Source organism: Xenopus tropicalis, chromosome 10 (genome assembly GCF_000004195.4).
Source record: "Xenopus tropicalis strain Nigerian chromosome 10, UCB_Xtro_10.0, whole genome shotgun sequence".
NCBI lineage: Eukaryota > Metazoa > Chordata > Amphibia > Anura > Pipidae > Xenopus > Xenopus tropicalis.
Genome location: NC_030686.2, coordinates 10,381,480 through 10,400,306, shown reverse-complemented (window position 1 = coordinate 10,400,306; position 18,827 = coordinate 10,381,480). Strand labels below are relative to the sequence as shown.

General features: G+C 43.4%; 1 protein-coding gene across 1 annotated transcript in view; it reads right to left on the bottom strand.

The window, feature by feature from the left end:
- The window catches only part of cacnb1 (calcium channel, voltage-dependent, beta 1 subunit), a 37,221-nt gene extending 19,844 nt beyond the window's left edge, over nucleotides 1-17,377 (bottom strand). The window contains 2 exon segments of the mRNA NM_001127958.1: nucleotides 16,075-16,161; nucleotides 17,257-17,377. Of these exon segments, the coding sequence (NP_001121430.1) occupies nucleotides 16,075-16,161; nucleotides 17,257-17,343 (174 nt within the window). The 5' untranslated portion in view covers nucleotides 17,344-17,377.
- Nucleotides 17,378-18,827: the final 1,450 nt, after the last annotated feature.

Here is an 18,827-nt window from a genome sequence, read left to right as displayed (position 1 = left end):
TGTCCAACTTCTGTTGTACCGAGGGCCGGAATTTTTCCGACCTACGTGGTGGAGGGCCGATAATGGAAGCCAGTTTTGACCACTCCCCTTTTTGAAACCGCACCCACTTGAAACCACACCCATGTTATCACATGACCATACCTATATTAATGGTTATAGTACAGCAAAAACCTGCCATACTCTGCCTGCCCTACCCTGCCTGCGTGTGCCATACTCTGCCTTCCCTACCCTGCCTGTGTGTGCCATACTCTGCCTGCCCTACCCTGCGTGCCATACTTTCACTGTGTGTGCCATTCTTGGCTGATTTGTGCCACACTCTGCCTGCCCTACCCTAGCTGCGTGTGCCATACTTTCACTGTGTTTGCCATTCTTGGCTGGTTTGTGCCATACTTGGCCTGTGTGTGCCATACTCTGTCTGTGTGTGCCATACTCTGCCTTCCCTACCCTGCCTGTGTGTGCCATACTCTGCTTGCCCTATGATGCCTGTGTGTATGGCACACACATGCAGCCTACTGTGACACAATGCTGGCACTGCTCCTACAGTCTGCACAATAACTATATATTAAAAAACTTTTTAATTGAAGTACCACCTCAGTATATGTTCTTTTCGTAGTATGCAGGGATTATTTGTGGGTTTCTACTGCTCCTGAGGTGTGAACAGGGGAACAATGTGAGTGATTACAGCCTGAGCCTGAGGTGTGAACACTGCAGGAGGTGAACAATGCAGAGATTAAAAGGTGTGACCAACACAGGGGATTACATATTTAAACAATACAGCCTGATTACAGCCTGAATCTGAGGTGAGAACCATGCAGGGGGGGCAGTTAATCTCAGTACTGATACCATTTAAAGCTTACACAAAGGTAAGCCATCAAAGCAGCCAGACAGGTGGGGGGCCACACAGAGGGGGGTCGCGGGCCGCCAGTTGGACAGCACTGCTATAAAGTATTAAAAGTTAACTTAAAGGTGCACCATCCCCTTAAGGTCAGGATAAAAGGTCCTGTACAGCTTTTCTCCAACTGTGGTGAAGGGTTCCATACTCTTTCCTCAGGCACCTTGATTCATCTGTATCAAACAACCAAACCATTCACATTTCACTGGGTAGGGGGTGCCTAAAACTTTGCCACTCCCCCCCCCACCGAATTAACCTATCTTTGTCTTTTGAAGGGGATTTAAACCCCAAAAATGTGGTATTACAAAATTACCAGCAATATAAATGCTGTTAAATTTGTAAAGGTGGCAACCCTACCTATAATCCTTCCCTGACTCTTTCCGCGGCAGATCACCCCCTTTTACTGTATATAGAGGCCAGCCTCTACCCCGCCCATTAACCCCATTCACCTGCCCATTTGCCCATTCCCCTGCCTAGCCTGCCCGTTTCCCCATCCCAAGTGAGGTCACTGCTGACCACCAACCTATTGGCCGGTATTAACAGCAAAAAAAGGTGGCAACCCTAGCAGTTTTAGACTGCTAATACAAGGGTTTAGGTCTAAAATACAAGGGTTAGAAACTGCTAAAATACAAAATCAAGGTTAAATGGCAAAAGTGCTCACTCAAGGTGCATTAGTAAGTTTAGATCAATTCACTTTTTGGGTCTAGCAGCAAGTTAGTACTTAGCAGGGCCTCTTTGCTTTTTATACAAGCCCTTATCCGTAATACTGTTTGAACAGACCCTGCTTTAATACTGTGGAACACGCTGGCTGAACCAAGTTATATAACACCTCTCACTCACGAATAAGTGCAAATATGCAGAGAACGAGTGTTCTAAGCACCCAGTAACTGCTGTCTTCACACTTTCTATTTAAAGGAATGTTATACGGAACAATTTTGTATCTTGCAAACGATAACATTTTATTGCTCATGGGAAGAAAATTCCTTAAAAATGCTTTATGATATCAAACTTTCTTTTAATATTTAATAATCATTAAATTCATGTAGTTTTACTGATGGTGCAATTACCCTCCATGTTTAGGCAGACATTGTGTCCTTAGTGTTGCCACCTGAAAAAAAATTACCGGTCCGGTCTTCCTATTATTTTTTTCTTTACCTCTTCTCTGTTAATAACATTGGCTTCAAGCACCATATTTACCCACCAGTACAATACCAGCCACGTGGCAACCCTTATCTTCCCTGTCTGTATGGAAGGACCCCTTTAACGGGAAGTGGACTTCTCTTGATTCCCTTCTTCAGGACTTAGAAGAAGGGAATCTTCTGTTGTACCCTTGGCACGTGCTCTTCTGCCAACCCTGGTTCTGGCCCTGGTGGCAACGTTTATGCCACACCGAGCAGGGGTGGGCAAACTACGGCCTGCGGGCCACATCCGGCCCACTGGTCTTTTTAATCTGGCCCGTCCACTCCGCAAGTCTCATCACACGAGACTTGGCGACTGGGGACTGACGAGCGCAAACGACGTAACGCTGGCCCGGCCCATCTGTCAAATTTTAAAAGTCAATGTGGCCCCTGAGCCAAAAAGTTTGCCCACCCCTGGTGTAGAGACTGTTTTTGGAGTATGGGAACGTCCAAAAGGAACTCACACAGACGAACAGAGAAGACACAAAGGGTCATTTATAAACTCTGGGCAAATTTGCACCAGGGCAGTAACCCATGGCAACCTATCAAATGTTCGACTTTACTGTTCTACCTGCAGCTGTCTAAAAAAGCTAACCCCTGATTGGTTGCTGTGGGTTATTGTCCAGGAGCAAATTTGCCCGGTGTTTATAAATGAGCCCCACAGCGATGGTTGTTGTGGAGACCTAAGTAAAGATCTCCAGCATTAACTCTCTTTTGCAGTGGATTGAAGTGCCAGGAGGAAATGGGTTAACTGGGGACATGCTGCAGGTCACATACACAGGCCTGCTTGAACAATGGGAGGCAGTACTAATGCCCCACCCTGGGCAGTTGAAGTACATGTCCAGCCAATGGAACAATGGGATAAGTAACAAAGGGGGTGGAATCTCAACCCCCAGGACTTTTCAATCTGGCTATAGAGGGGCTGGGGCAGTTAGTTGGTACTGGGTGTTGGGCATAGTGGCTGCGGTGCTACGTCTGACCGGATTATTGGCTACTGGATCAGGGAAGGTCCAAGCAACTGACCCCAGCAGAACCACTGAGGATCTAAATTGCCTGCAGAGTGGATCACTGCTGGAATTGGGGAGCTGCTACACCCTTGGAGGAAGATGTACCAGGACTGTTTGCTCTGCTGGCCAGGAAGTACTGGGTTGTATTTTTGGGGGCATGTTTAACCCCTGTGTTGCTGGACATTCTGTTACTAATCTTTAAGTGTGGGACATTTCATCCATTGTTGGAAAGCTATTGGCTGTCTACCTGTGGAGTGTTTGCTGTGTTGTTATGCATTATACTGTTTAATTAAACCAGTAAAACCAAATACTGGAGTTCTGTGGCTTTGCCATATCCTGGCATCACAGTTGTCATACTAGTATTATTATTAAGGGCAAAGCCTTCCTTAGCTCATAACAAGGATAGAATTATAGGAAACATTGTTGAATTAAGCATTCAGTCGCACAACTGACATTCAGGGTGACTCCATTATCATATCACTGCTTTAGTATCTTCTCCTCGCTTAAAGAGCCTTTTTTCCCCACAGTTTTGGCACAAGTGTATAAATAAAGTTGCTTTATAAGTCATGTTAAGATGAAACATGAGGGCGCCCTTATTCTCTTGCTAGAAGGGCCTGCAGCCAATGGGAAGTGAGTAGGCGTTTCTAAGGTTAACAAGTTTGGCAGTAACAGAAACGCCTACTCATTTTCCAATGGCTGCCGCTCTGCTCACTGAACAGAAGAGCCTCTGGCCCTTGTAGCAAGAGGACTAGAGAAAAAATAATTAATGTATATTTAAAGCTAGGTTGTTTTGTTCTATAATAGCAAAAGCAGCTCACGTTTTCCTGACTATACATTCCCTTTAACATGTGCTCGACTGGCGATCACTATTTTTAATGCAGTAACGGCCATCAGTTTAAATACATGCTGAAGAGATTGCTATGAATAACAGGCATGCTAGGAACTGCTGCTATATTAGGCCTCATTAAGCCAAAATACCCTTGTTATAACAACCACCCTTAAATACCACCCCAAAGATTATTTTATGACTTATTGTCTGGTCACCACTCCTACTTATCTGGTAAATGAGTATTAAGCAGCATGGCCACACACAGTCATGCAGAACACATATGGTACAGCCATACTCATATATTATACTGTATAATAAACACACTCTATATATAATACAATATACATACAGTATAGCCTCCCTCCCATATATCACATTTTCCTGGAACTGACAAGTGTGTTTTTCTGGATTTTATGTTTTCCTGGAATTTACACTGTTTTGATGTTGGCCCCTGGTGAATGTAAAATGGGGGGGGTCTGTTGTACATTGTGTACATAAATATATATAATACACAAGAATGAATATCTTGTACTTTATTTCCTTATAAAGCAATCAGTGCTCAGTAATGTAATTGCTGTCACATGAATGCAAATTGTGTATTACAGGTATTGGGCCTATTATACTCGGACCTGTGGGTTTCTGGATAAGAAATCTTTCCGTTGATCTCCATACCTAAAGGCTACTAAAAAATCATTTAAACATTGAATAAACCCAATAGGATTGTTTTGCCCCCAATAAGGGGTAATTATATCTTAGTTGGGATCAAGTACAGGTACTGTTTTATTATTACAGAGAAAAGGGAATCATTTAACCATTAAATAAACCCAATAGGGCTGTTCTGCCCCCAATAAGGGGTAATTATATCTTAGTTGGGATCAAGTACAGGTACTGTTTTATTATTACAGAGAAAAGGGAATCATTTAACCATTAAATAAACCCAATAGGGCTGTTCTGCCCCCAATAAGGGGTAATTATATCTTAGTTGGGATCAAGTACAGGTACTGTTTTATTATTACAGAGAAAAGGGAATCATTTAACCATTAAATAAACCTAATAGGATTGTTTTGCCCCCAATAAGGAGTAATTATATCTTAGTTGGGATCAAGTACAGGTACTGTTTTATTATTACAGAAAAAAGGGAATAATTTAAACATGAAATAAACCCAATAGGACTGTTCTGCCCCCAATAAGGGGCAATTATATCTTAGTTGGGATCAAGTACAGGTACTGTTTTATTATTACAGTGAAAAGGGAATCATTTAACCATGAAATAAACCCAATAGGGCTGTTCTGCCCCCAATAAGGGGTATTTATATCTTAGTTGGGATCAAGTACAGGTACTGTTTTATTATTACAGAGAAAAGGGAATCATTTAACCATGAAATAAACCCAATAGGGCTGTTCTGCCCCCAATAAGGGGTAATTATATCTTAGTTGGGATCAAGTACAGGTACTGTTTTATTATTACAGAGAAAAGGGAATCATTTAACCATGAAATAAACCCAATAGGGCTGTTCTGCCCCCAATAAGGGGTAATTATATCTTAGTTGGGATCAAGTACAGGTACTGTTTTATTATTACAGAGAAAAGGGAATCATTTAACCATTAAATAAACCCAATAGGGCTGTTCTGCCCCCAATAAGGGGTAACTATATCTTAGTTGGGATCAAGTACAGGTACTGTTTTATTATTACAGAAAAAAGGGAATAATTTAAACATGAAATAAACTCAATAGGACTGTTCTGCCCCCAATAAGGGGTAATTATATCTTAGTTGGGATCAAGTACAGGTACTGTTTTATTATTACAGAAAAAAGGGAATAATTTAAACATGAAATAAACCCAATAGGACTGTTCTGCCCCCAATAAGGGGCAATTATATCTTAGTTGGGATCAAGTACAGGTACTGTTTTATTATTACAGTGAAAAGGGAATCATTTAACCATGAAATAAACCCAATAGGGCTGTTCTGCCCCCAATAAGGGGTAATTATATCTTAGTTGGGATCAAGTACAGGTACTGTTTTATTATTACAGAGAAAAGGGAATCATTTAACCATGAAATAAACCCAATAGGGCTGTTCTGCCCCCAATAAGGGGTAATTATATCTTAGTTGGGATCAAGTACAGGTACTGTTTTATTATTACAGAGAAAAGGGAATCATTTAACCATGAAATAAACCCAATAGGGCTGTTCTGCCCCCAATAAGGGGTAATTATATCTTAGTTGGGATCAAGTACAGGTACTGTTTTATTATTACAGAGAAAAGGGAATCATTTAACCATTAAATAAACCCAATAGGGCTGTTCTGCCCCCAATAAGGGGTAATTATATCTTAGTTGGGATCAAGTACAGGTACTGTTTTATTATTACAGAGAAAAGGGAATCATTTAACCATGAAATAAACCCAATAGGGCTGTTCTGCCCCCAATAAGGGGTAACTATATCTTAGTTGGGATCAATACCTGTATAATAAATAATGTACCCCCCCATTGTAAACTATAAGCATATTAGAAGTCGCCATGAAGTTCCATGACCTTTATAAATGCAATTGCCTTCGGCCTCGTACTTTTATATGGTCATGGAACTCCTTGGTGACTTATAACATCCCTATATTTTACAACTGGGGGTACTTTATTCACTGTATATATGCTAAAAGGGGAGGGTATTGCTTGGTAGCTTAATTCACAGAATATCCTAATGTCCTATATATGTTGATAATGGTGAATGCAGAGTGTCCTGAGTGTAAACCATGTACTTCCGCAATGGCACAATTAAACACAGGACAAAGGGAACACATTACATAGCACACAACCATATACAACCGAGTGAGCTCCATTTAGTCTTCTGGGGTTGTTGTAAGCACCATATTTGCGGCCCCCTGTTTAGCTGTAATTAGTTTTACATGTTGCGGACGTGTGAAAGGAGAGTTGTGTTCAGTATAACTTTACACGTCCTAAAAACCACACAATTTTCATACGAAGACAGTCTAGTATTATTGCATGGCAAAGCAGCACATATATATATATATATATATATATATATATATACTAACTACAGAAATCAGAACAGTATAACAGCACAACCACGCAGAACACAATAACACACACGTACATAAATAACCTAGGAAACTATAATTATATACATGGATATATATATAGAAATTGACGGTATTTCTTCTCAAACACAACACAGGTAAGAACTGAAGCTAAAAATTGCCCCCTTAATAACTTTACCAAGAGGGATTACCCCCCCCCCCCCAGCTCATCCTCAGGGGCAAAATGCTTTCTCCTGACACAGATCTGGTTTTCACATGTAATATATCTGCTACCTACGACTCAGCTAAACGTGTTATTCTGGGCGCATTGGATTAAGGAGGCAGATTTCTGTTCTGTGACAGCCCTGGAATCGGTACCAGCTGCACAACTATTCAGTTTTGTGGGTCCTACCTATAAACTGCTGTGAGTGGCTATGCTGGTATCCCGCCGCTTCTCCTTGTATTATTTAATAGATGTGAAGCCAGCCTGTGATTACCCCGCACTATCCTCCATTCCCACACACGCTGCTGATTGCACAGAGCAGGAATAAAAAGGGAAACTCTAAATATAACCCAACAAGTAACTAGAAACACAAGGAATCACAACAGTAAGACCTCCCTCTGGGACTGAGAACAGGCATGGATAGAGAAGGGAAAGGGACTTAGTACAAGGAAAGCACTACATAGCAAAATAAAGAGAAAAGGCTGAAATATAGAAACAGTGGAGCAAAGGGAAGGGGTCAGGCAGGTCTTACCAAGACAAGTCGCTGGACTCTGGGTGGGGGCTTCGGGATGGAGGCAGCCTCAGTCAGAGGCTCTGGAGCAGACATTCTGCTCCCCTCCTCGGAGAGGTCTCTGTGGAGCGTAAGGCTCAGGTTACAGGAATCCTGCAGCCTTTGCAACCTGGGAGGGTATATTTAGCTATATTTGAGGGATAGGAAGGGACACAAACATGAGTGAGGGGCTAACATAGGGGCTGGAAAGGGACATGGCTGAACTGGGAGCATGGGGAGGGTGCTAGAGTGATAGACAGTACACACTGGGAACACATAACCCTCATCCCTTCATTTTATATAGACATCAGGTCATGAACCTCTCCCTTTCTGACTCACAGGAATTGGGACACATAACACACCGAAACCTAAAGCCTCCAAATTCACCAGCATCAGGGTGGTCACTCTTGTCTTACACACCCAAGGCGCAGGCACTGAGTAATATGGCAGACATCACTGGTACATTGCTTGCACTGTGCCTTATGGACCAATCACAGCAGAGCAGAAATAATATGCTGTATAATTAAAGGGGAACTCTGGCTTCGGAGCCCCACAAAACACAGAAACCCCTAATATCCCTATCACTGTAATTTGTTCCTTCAAAAAGAATAAATAAATGCCATTTTTATATGCTGAAATCTAGCTGAAAGGGGTGGACGGACTACAGACAGCATGGCGAAACGACATAACCCACAATGCATTGCACTGCGATGCTTTAATTATATACATGACATGTGCAAGGAATTGTGGGATTTGGAGGATCCAGGCTGAAGAATCTCTAAAGAAATCCACAATACAGACTCAAGTAAAGCAAACAAAAATGTATTTCAAAACAGAAAGCTTATGTGTTTCGTGCCTTCTGGGACAGAATTTCTGTTTTGCAAATGTCTTCGGAATTCATTTTTGTTTGCTTCACTTGGGTGTTTATTGTGGATTTCCTTTTCTTGTGTTATATTATTTAACCCCTTAGTAACATACCAGATACATTATGCTCACCAGAGCCCCGTGACCGTTATCCTCTGCCTAACACACCAATTTTAGTATCTTCACTACATATCAACGACTTCTAGGCTTTTGTCATCATCTATACCACTTACCCCAATGGCTTATTATCATTTAACAATTCTAACAATTGTTATTCTAACAATTCTCACCCTCACCTTCTAGTAATACTGCTCAACCTACAGTACCCATACCACATACTATTCTGCCAAAATGTATTTGAAATTGCTCTTTAATTGGGGTCTTACTGGACCCTCTACACTCCTGGCCACCTCTGCAACCACAGGATCTGCTTCCTCTGTAGTTATGCCCCTGCACTGCCCTATATCATACCACTTATATATTCCTAATACTGTCAGTATCCATACCACTCACCTTCCAATAATAATTATCCACCAGCCTTAGTATCTATACCACTCACCTCCCCTTACCCCCAGTATCTTCCTAATACACAGTCAGTATCCACAAAATTCACCTCCCTGTAATGTTACGTAGTATCCATACTAAAATGCCAAGTAAGTAGTTTATTTCCCCCAGTCCACATCCCTCTAACTTAACAACATCAGTATTGAGACCACTCACTATCTACTAACGGTCCAGTGATCCCCAACCAGTGGCTCAGGGGCAACATGTTGCTCCCCAACCCCTTGGATGTTGCTCCCAGTGGCCTCAAAGCAGGGGCTTATTTTTGAATTCCTGGCTTAGAGGCAAGTGTTGATTGCATAAAACCCAGTGTAAAGTCAAACAGAGCCTTCTATAGGCTGCAAGTCCACATAGGGGCTACCAAATAGCCAATTATAGCTCTTATTTGCACCCCCAGGAACGTTTTCCATGCTTGTGCTGCTCCCCAACACTTTTTCCATTTGAATGTGGCTCACAGGTATAAAAGGTTGGGGATCCCTGTACTAACCCATCATTATCAGCAGGGGAGGAGATTGATTTTTTGTTTGAGAGGCTTCCATAGCTCAACTTCCTATAGGACAGCTTATAACTATGCATTTACAGTATATATGGTGGTGCCTGAACCTTCCTAAAACTTTGTTATTCTCTGCTTATGAAGACTATCATCCAAACTACCCTCTGGCTCCCCCCCAGTATACAAACTTTTTGCAGCATAATGAATATGTCTCCTCAGTCTAAATCAGACCCAGACACATCAGAGACATCAACATCGTTCCTCATTTTAAAAATCAATTTAGCAATAATTTAGTAATGAAAATGGAAATATCTTGACCTTTATCCGAGTACAGCTGTTCGGATGTGGTTTCATACAAAGAAATGGAGGCTTAGAGGATGTGTTTACTTATCAAAACCATTTCCCCTGTTGGAAGCAGACAATGCAGAGAAGTCTAAGCTCAGCGCTGGGCAGCACGCACCACATATATAAAGGCACAGGATTACTAGAGCACTGCACCAACTCAGTAGGAAAGGGGGCATGTGTGCTCTAGATGTGGAAGAGGTAAAGAAATGATGGGAGAACAAGAATTATAGAAAGAATATGGCTACACAAGTAGACATTTTAGCATTCTTCTCCGGAGCTTAATCAACAGGGAGGAGCACAGAGAAGGCAGTGATAATTAATTGGTGTTAACCAGAGCTGAAAATATCAATATATTATTTATTGTTATCTTTGTTCTCACTGTTAATTATAATTATCACTAGTGTGTACATCTCCATAGAGCTTGCAATCTACATTTACTGCCTGGAGTAAGAGACAGATTCCACACACCCGTGCCCCTTCCCCAGTCTAGGGCTATGGCATATAGTAGTTCTTTAACATAAATCACCCCTTTATTAACACTGGTACAGTTAAATGCCACCTCTAATTCCATAGGTCATCCAGAGAAAAAACTATTTTCAGTGGTTTTAAAGTTGTTTATAAGTGTAATTGCCTTTGAAAGCAATATTTGTTTGGCTGTTTACACTCTTAGCAATCTCTCTGAAATAATGTTGCAAGCCGGCTGATATACTTAACTGTTCAATGGGTGGAGCTGGAACTAGGGGTAGGCAGAAGAGGAATGTGCCTAGGGTGCAAATGGGGGGGGGGGTGCATAATTCCCCAAAGAATAAATACATAATTTAATGATAACCTCTGCTCCTACTGTCCTGAGTTCTCCCTGGCTTAAGGTGGCCTTACACGGGCAGATTTCAGCTGCCAATTTGGGTCCCTCAAACTGATTTAGCAGCTTATCTGCCCATGTATGGGCACCCCTGATGGGCCTACCCGACCATTGGCCAGATGTCAATGGGGCAGGTTTGATTTTCCCATTGGATCGGGGACTGCATTGGCTCATTGATGGCCCATATAGCTGCCGTTTTGATTTGATCATTTGGCCCAAGGGCCTTGAAGTAGCCCAATATCGCCCACCTTAGGTGGGCATATCATTTGGCAACCTCGCTGGGAGTCCTATAACATCTGGGGCCCAAAGGTTAAGAATCAGGGCACTGGCATATAACATGTTTCCTTCTGGGGACTTGGGGAAGCAGTAAAAATGTTTTAACCACGCCCGTTTTGGGACCACACCCCCTAAATCCCACTCCTATTTTACTAAATTAGGCAGGTTATGTAAAGTTTGAATACATTGCTGGGCGTTTTGGGGTCATTTTATGTGTTATTAAAGTTTTGCTAAAAAGGGTAAAATTACCCTTTAAGCTGCCAGTCTCCGTTCCCCCACAAGACCTGTTTAGCTTATTAGTTACAATTGTATCTAAGTGCAGGTGTAGCGTGTTAAGATTTCTGGGCTCTCTGCCAAAAGCTACCTATTTAATTAAGTTTGAGAAACATTGTATCTCAGTCAGCCTAGGCAGTAGAGACAGGGGCCATAAGTTAAATGTGCATACAGAGCATTATTTACATATATTTACATGTATGCAGATATGTGAGAAGCCAATATAATACTGGCTTCAGCTGAGAAGTGCTCCATAAACTGCAGTAGTGGTTATAAATACATTGCTCTTTTAATGAGTATTGAGAATACCTCTGCTATGGCAGGAAAGATGGTAGCCATTACTCATACATATAAATGTAGACATATTGAAAAAATCCATTGCTTACTGTAAGCTACATATGCCTCTGTTTAATTAAAGGGCATGTTAAGGGGAAAAATAACAAAGAAAGGCTCAGGAAAGGGGATCTAATATACTCAAATACAAGGGATCAGGCATGCCATGCTGGGGAATGACTAAAACTGGCAGTAAACAAGAGAATGGACCCTACTGCTTGAACTACAATTCTCAAGTAGTCTAAGTAGCAGCTGGATATACTGGTATTTATGGATATCAGATTTCCTGATATAAGATCTCATAGACTAAATGAATAGTACAGTTATGGGACCTATTATCTAGAATGCTCAGGACCTGGGGTTTCTGGATAAGGGATCTTTCTGTAATTGGTTTCTGGGCCTCTATGGCTCCTGCCACATGGATAAATGCAATCCGAGAATTTGCCCCTACGCTTCGAAAATCTAATGGATGTGCTTACACCTGGAGGCCATTGCATCGCAACGGGTGCAGGCACACAAAGTGGATTTCAGTACGTAACCTCTTGGGGCGAAGACACATGGGGCTACTTGTAGCAGCTACTTTTCACGGCTACTAAATGCCAGAACATAAATGCCATTGACAATAGTGAGAGTTGCCTCTGCTAAAACACACATAGAGACAATTATCAGTAAATCATCAGCATTGTCTATTTTAGTAGCTGTGACAAGTAGCTGCTACTAGTAGCTACTTGTCACAGATACTAAACGCCAGAAAATATCCTGCCATGTCTATGTCTATGGCAGGGTATTTCTGGAGTTTAGTAGCTGTCAAAAAATAGCTGCTACTAGTAGCTCAGTGTGTCTTCACCCTAAGGGCTCTGGCCCGTGACAAATCTCCCTTTTCGCGAGTGACTAATCTCCCCGAATTGCCACCCCACCGGCGAAAATGTAAATCGCCGGTGGGATGGCATACATGGCGCTGAGATTTCAATGAAACCGCGGAAGTTGCCTTGGGAGGAAACTTCCCTTTTCGCGGGCGACTAATCTCCCCGTGTGCCAGAGCCGTAAGGGAGGTGACATATGCGGAAATTAGTCGCCTCGCAACAAAGCTACTGCCTCCCTAAAGCTACTGCCAAGGCACAGGCCCAAGGTGACTATATGGTAGATTTGGCCCTAAACCCATGGGACACTCTGCTGGAGTATTTGCACTGCTGCAGAAGTGCCAGAGAAAACACTTAAATTGCAAAAACCTGTCACTGATATCAGCCCAAAGTCCCTCAAACGTTGATGACAGGTGATTGCCATTCACTTCAATGCTGGTAGCCGGAGTGGTGACAGGTTTATCTTCTGGGTTAGATATGGCAGACCAAACATCTGGTGTGCCATGGGCATAAATGTATAGCAACTTATTAGTATCAGCTACAGATCTGCACTTGTAGCATGATGTGTCCTGACAGGCCGGGACTGGCAAGCTGTGGGTTCTGGCAAAGGGGCTGCCTCTCTGGCCCCTCAGCAGCCCAATAAATAGTGATTGCCTATGGCACCTTACAGCCCCCCTGGCATTCCCAGTACCCAGAGGCACAAACAGCCCCCCCCCAGCCCAATAAATAGTGACTGTCTATGGCATCTTACAGCAGCCCCTCTGGCATTTGCCAGAACCCACAGATTGCCAGTCCGGGCCTGTATCTATCCTTCCCTCCTTCATAGTGGAGAATTATCAGTTCTGGACTGGGATACAAAATAGGCCCTGGCATTCCCAGTACCCAGAGGCCCAAACAGCCCCCCAGCCCAATAAATAGTGACTGCCTGTGGCACCTTACAGCCCCCCTGGCATTCCCAGTACCCAGAGGCCCAAACAGCCCCCCAGCAGCCCAATAAATAGTGACTGTCTGTGGCACCTTACAGCCCCCCTGGCATTCCCAGTACCCAGAGGCACAAACAGCCCCCCCAGCCCAATAAATAGTGACTGCCTATGGCATCTTACAGCAGCCCCTCTGGCATTTGCCAGAACCCACAGATTGCCAGTCTGGGCCTGGGTGAAACAAACAAAGCCACATACCAGACCAGGATATATGTGTGCAGTCCAATCAAGAAGTAACCAACTCCTCACATTTCACAAACTCACAAAACACAAACTACCTATCATACACACCCAAACACCATTATATATATGTATACCCCACATAGCATATGTACAGAAGCGGAAGCAATGGCAGACCCCCCCACACACACTACACACACAACAGCTGGGACTGTGTGACAGCCTTCTAACCCCCACACACACACTAGTGCACCATGATATATGAATACATTCTACCAGCTGTGACTACTACCCCCCTCCCCCACCACAAAACCTTGATGTATGTACACAGCCCAACTAGAAGCAGTGATCACCTCTCCCCCACCCCACAGCAACCTTCCTTCCACCAACACACTTCTACACCATTGTATATGATAACACAATCAATAGTAGTGCTCTACATGGAAATCATGATGTATTAACAAGGTAACACTAGCAGCGGGGATAGCTGTCACCTCTATGCACACACCTTATGGAACCATGCAATATCGGCAACATATACCTGCAGCTGCATGATAACCATACTAACTTTTGAGACCTTATTTTATGTTACTATTTAGTGGGATTAGGAATTTTGGCTGAGAAAAATCCAGGACTGGATCATTTTCACCATCATGACACCGTGTTGTCAATTGTGAGTGGGTGCTGCCATTCTGGGCTGCTGTACCACTTCCCTCACACAGCAGCCCTATACAGTTTACATTGCAGATTTCCTGACCAACCAGTTACATTTGGATTCAGCAGTTGTCAGACATAGAAGCACCATTATTTCACTCGGCAAGAGAAGTTATTTTTGTTCAACCTTCTGCCACTCTGCCACTCTGCCACATACACCATAATATCCACACATGTCAACCAGCAGCAGAATTATCTAGAGCTCTATCTGGGGGTGCAATTAGTCTGACTGCAGAGGCTCTGCAAAGCCTGGGGACTCTGTTTTTCCATGGGCCCCATCACCACTAAAGACACCCCATCCGTCCATACACACACTCATCAACACTGCCCCCAAGTCACATATTGCTGCAACAATAGAAGCAGCACATAGCACCTTCCTGCCCTATGTAGTATGTATAGCCCAAACACATTGGTGACAGTCTCTCCTACTCACTATTAGACTACACATATATCACAAACAGCAGCAGTAGCAAAATTGTGCACCATGCACCCACATCCAGTCAATGGCAGTGATATCCTCTATACAATGTACTCACAACCAGGCCCAGACTGTGGGTTCTGGCAAATGCCAGAGAGGCTGCTGTAAGATGCCATAGACAGTCACTATTTATTGGGCTGCTGGGGGGCTGTTTGAGCCTCATTGTACCTGAAATGCCAGGGCCTGTTTAACTCCCAGTCCGGGCTTGCACCCAACTATTTGATAAGCACAGAATATCCGACTGGAAGTATAACCTTGTTATGAAACACACTTCTACACCATGACATATGTACACTGTACAACTTCCTGGGTACAAAACCTTACACAGTGATATATGGAAAATCAGCAGTAATGGTAACCTACCCCTGTGCCCACAAAATAAGATATACATACAGTACAACATTTTGCTCTCTCACACAAACACACTACTACACCGTAAAATATTTGGTGTGCAAGCAGCAGGTGTGACAACCCATGTATAAAATAATAAATATACTTCCATATGTACACATGCCTGTGTCTGGTATCATTTTTTCCCTTAAGGCTTGGGCTGCTGGCACTCATTACAGAAGTTACCCTAACACATACAGGCCCAGACTGGCAATCTGTGGGTTCAGGCAAATGCCAGAGGGGCTGCTGTAAGATGCCACAGACAGTCACTATTTATTGGGCTGCTGGGGGGCTGTTTCGGCCTCAGTGTACTTGAAATGCCAGGGCCTATTTTGAATCACAGTCCAGGTCTGAACACATACAATACCATTCAGTAAGGCACCAGCACAGTCATATAGAGCAGCCTGACATACGTGTATATCATGTCATGTATGTGCTATAAATATACATGGAAGAAGCTGTAACACCGTCTTTGTTTTTTTTCCAACTTGTATTCACTCTCCTCTTTCTTGCCTCAACCCCCCCCCCCTTTTATCTATCTTCTCTCTCATTCTTTGCACTCTCCAATCTCCCTCCCTTGCAGGCAGTTAATTAGCGTTTGTCATTTCCATTTCCTGACGTAGGAGCATCTCTTCCCTGGCTCTGGTTGCCACGGTAACCAGGACCGGGGCCTAACGAGGCCTGTGTGCTCTTCCTCACACACACACACACGCCAGGCCTGTAGCACAGAACAGCACTGAGCATGACTCTCACCTGCCTCACAAAGCTGTTGGAGGTGGTATCAGAGCTGGTGCTGCCATCTGAACGCTTAAAACGACTTTTCCTCTTGGCATATTTGGCCTGGGAAATAAAGAAGTGAAGGGAGGGGTTAGGAATGGGGGGAACAGAAAAAAGAAAAGGGAGGCATAAAGGAGAATAGAACAGTCAACATATGTTTTCTATTATTATACGTCCTATAACTTTACCCTTCTGACCCACAAAGCAATTTCCTACGTCAGGTACATACACATCTTACTGCACCGTGTAATCCCTCCCTGTAACAATTGTTCCCCTTATAATTCCTTATTTCCCTCTACATGAGGGGCGCAGCTACAGGGGCTGTAACCCGGTCATGGGGCACTGAGGGGACCCCTAACCCCAGAGAAATAAATCTTTTTTCTCCTCAGAAGCAAAACACAGGGTGATATGAAGTGACAGTCTGTGCAGGCATAGAATTACCTGGGTGAAGAGGTAGAATTAAAAGTCTTTGTGGACATAGATGTTTGGGTGTGGTATAGAGGTGGCCCTGAACCATTAGCAATGCCCCTGTGTTACACACCATTAACTTAAATAACCTCATAGAGATTTCTGCCATTTCTATGTGGTACTTAGTTTAAGTGTGGAGGAAACAATAGGAATATCCAGCAGATACCCCCTGTATCCATGACTGGGAAGATGGAATGGGCAGACCCGAGGCACAGTGATTGCTAGACATAAAGGCTACATATTAGTAACTTGCACCCCGGGCTGTGTTTCCCTGCTCCCAACCAGCTGTTTCCTTTTGCATTTGCCCCTGCCGCTTCCTGCCCATCTAGCCTTCTATTTCCCATCTTATTCCCCTATAGCTCTCTCTGTCTTTCTTTTCCATGCAGCTGTGCCTCTCGACACTCTCACTATCCTTTGTGACTGTCTCCCTTTCACTGCAAGTCTGTCTCTGTGTCACAGTTAACCTGCAGCTTTCTCCCTCGCGCCTCCATTTGTGTCTATGTTCTCAACCTATACAGGTCCTGTGTGTGTCTATCTATCTATCTATCTATCTATCTATATTGGACTGTTTTATTATACAGATACATATAGCCTGATCTTTCAATTATCACAAATATAATAATAATCTCTCTGTGTATTAGCATAGCCAGCCATCAATGTATGCACCCCCCCCCCATGTATATGTCTCACCTGTAGGCTGTGCCCCTCTAACACATCCATCTGGATCTCCTGTGTGGAGCTGGACGGGGTCCTGGCCATCCTGTTCTGCTGGACCATTGGTGTGTCTCCCCCCACATATTCCCCAAATCACACTGCACTCATGACATCCAGATCCAGGACTGCAAGGGAGCCAGGAGAGAGAGGAGGAAATAAGGAGGGGGAGAAGGGCAGAACTGGGGAGGGGAGAAGAGAGACAGGAGGCAAGGGGCAGGGAAAGGGATGGAGAGAGACAGGAGGATGGGAGAGGTACAGAGAGGAGGAGAGTGAGGAGTAAAGAGGTGGAGCAAGTCAGAGACACAAGAGGTGATTTAACGGACTGGGAGTCAGGCTCAGTACCATATGTGCCAGGGGAGAACATAGAAAAGGAACATGGCACGGGAATCTAGAGGGTATAAGATGAGAAGAGAGCAGTGCATTGGAGAGAGTGAGAGAGAGAGGGGGGCAGGCAGGCAGATAGCTGGAAGAGATGGGAAAGGAGGGGGCAGCAGGAGGTAGGAACAATGATGGCAGACAACTGACTTCTTCCTAGCAACACTACCCACAGCAGATCTCCCTGATGCATCCTAGCACACAAACAGGCTACAGCACTGACTGATCGGCACTAATGCAATAAGTTTCCACATCAGCACTCGTACCTATATGCCTACGGAGCATCTCCATACACAGCACAGGGTATTATTATAAAAAGAATATAAAAAGCCAGGAGGTTTGCTTGTTACTTGCTGTGTGCATAAAGAGAGAGGATTATCATTGTTAAGGTCTGCTATTTGTAGGACCCAAAAGGATAGCAGAGAAAACGTAAAGAAGCTTAAAGCAGTGGTTCACATTCAAGTTAACTTTTAGTATGTTAGAAAATGGCCTAGTCTTAGGAACTTTTTAATTGGTCTTCATTTTTATTTTGAATTATTCTCTTTTGACTCTTTCCAACTATTTTAAATGGGGCGTCACTGCCCCTGGTAGTAGAAAAAAACAATTGCTCTGTGAGGCTACATTTTTATTGTTACTTTTTATTACTTATATTTCTATTTAGGCACTCCTCTATTTATATTCCTGTCTCACTTTCAAACCACTGCCTGGTTGCTAGGTTAAATTTGACCATAGAACCCAATAGCTCCTGAAATTCCAAATTGGAGAGTTGCTGATCAAAAAAGCTAAATAAATCAAAACAAGACCAAATTGCAATTTATCTCAAAATAGCACTCTCTACATCAGGGCTCCCCAACCTTTCTTACTTGTGAGCCACAGTCAAACGTAAAAAGACTTGGAGAGCAACACAGGCATCAGAAAAGTTCATGGAGGTGCCAAATAAGGGCTGTGATTGGCTATTAGGCAGCCTCTATGAACACTATCAGCTTACAGGGGCTTTATTTGGTAGGAAATCTTGTTTTTATTCAACCAAAACTTGCCCCCAAGTCAGGAATTCAAAAATAACTCCCTGGTTTTGGGGCACTGAGAGCAACATCCAAGGGGTTGGTGAGTAACATGTTGCCCCCGAATCACTGGTTGGGGATCGCTGCCCTACATCATACTAACAATGAATT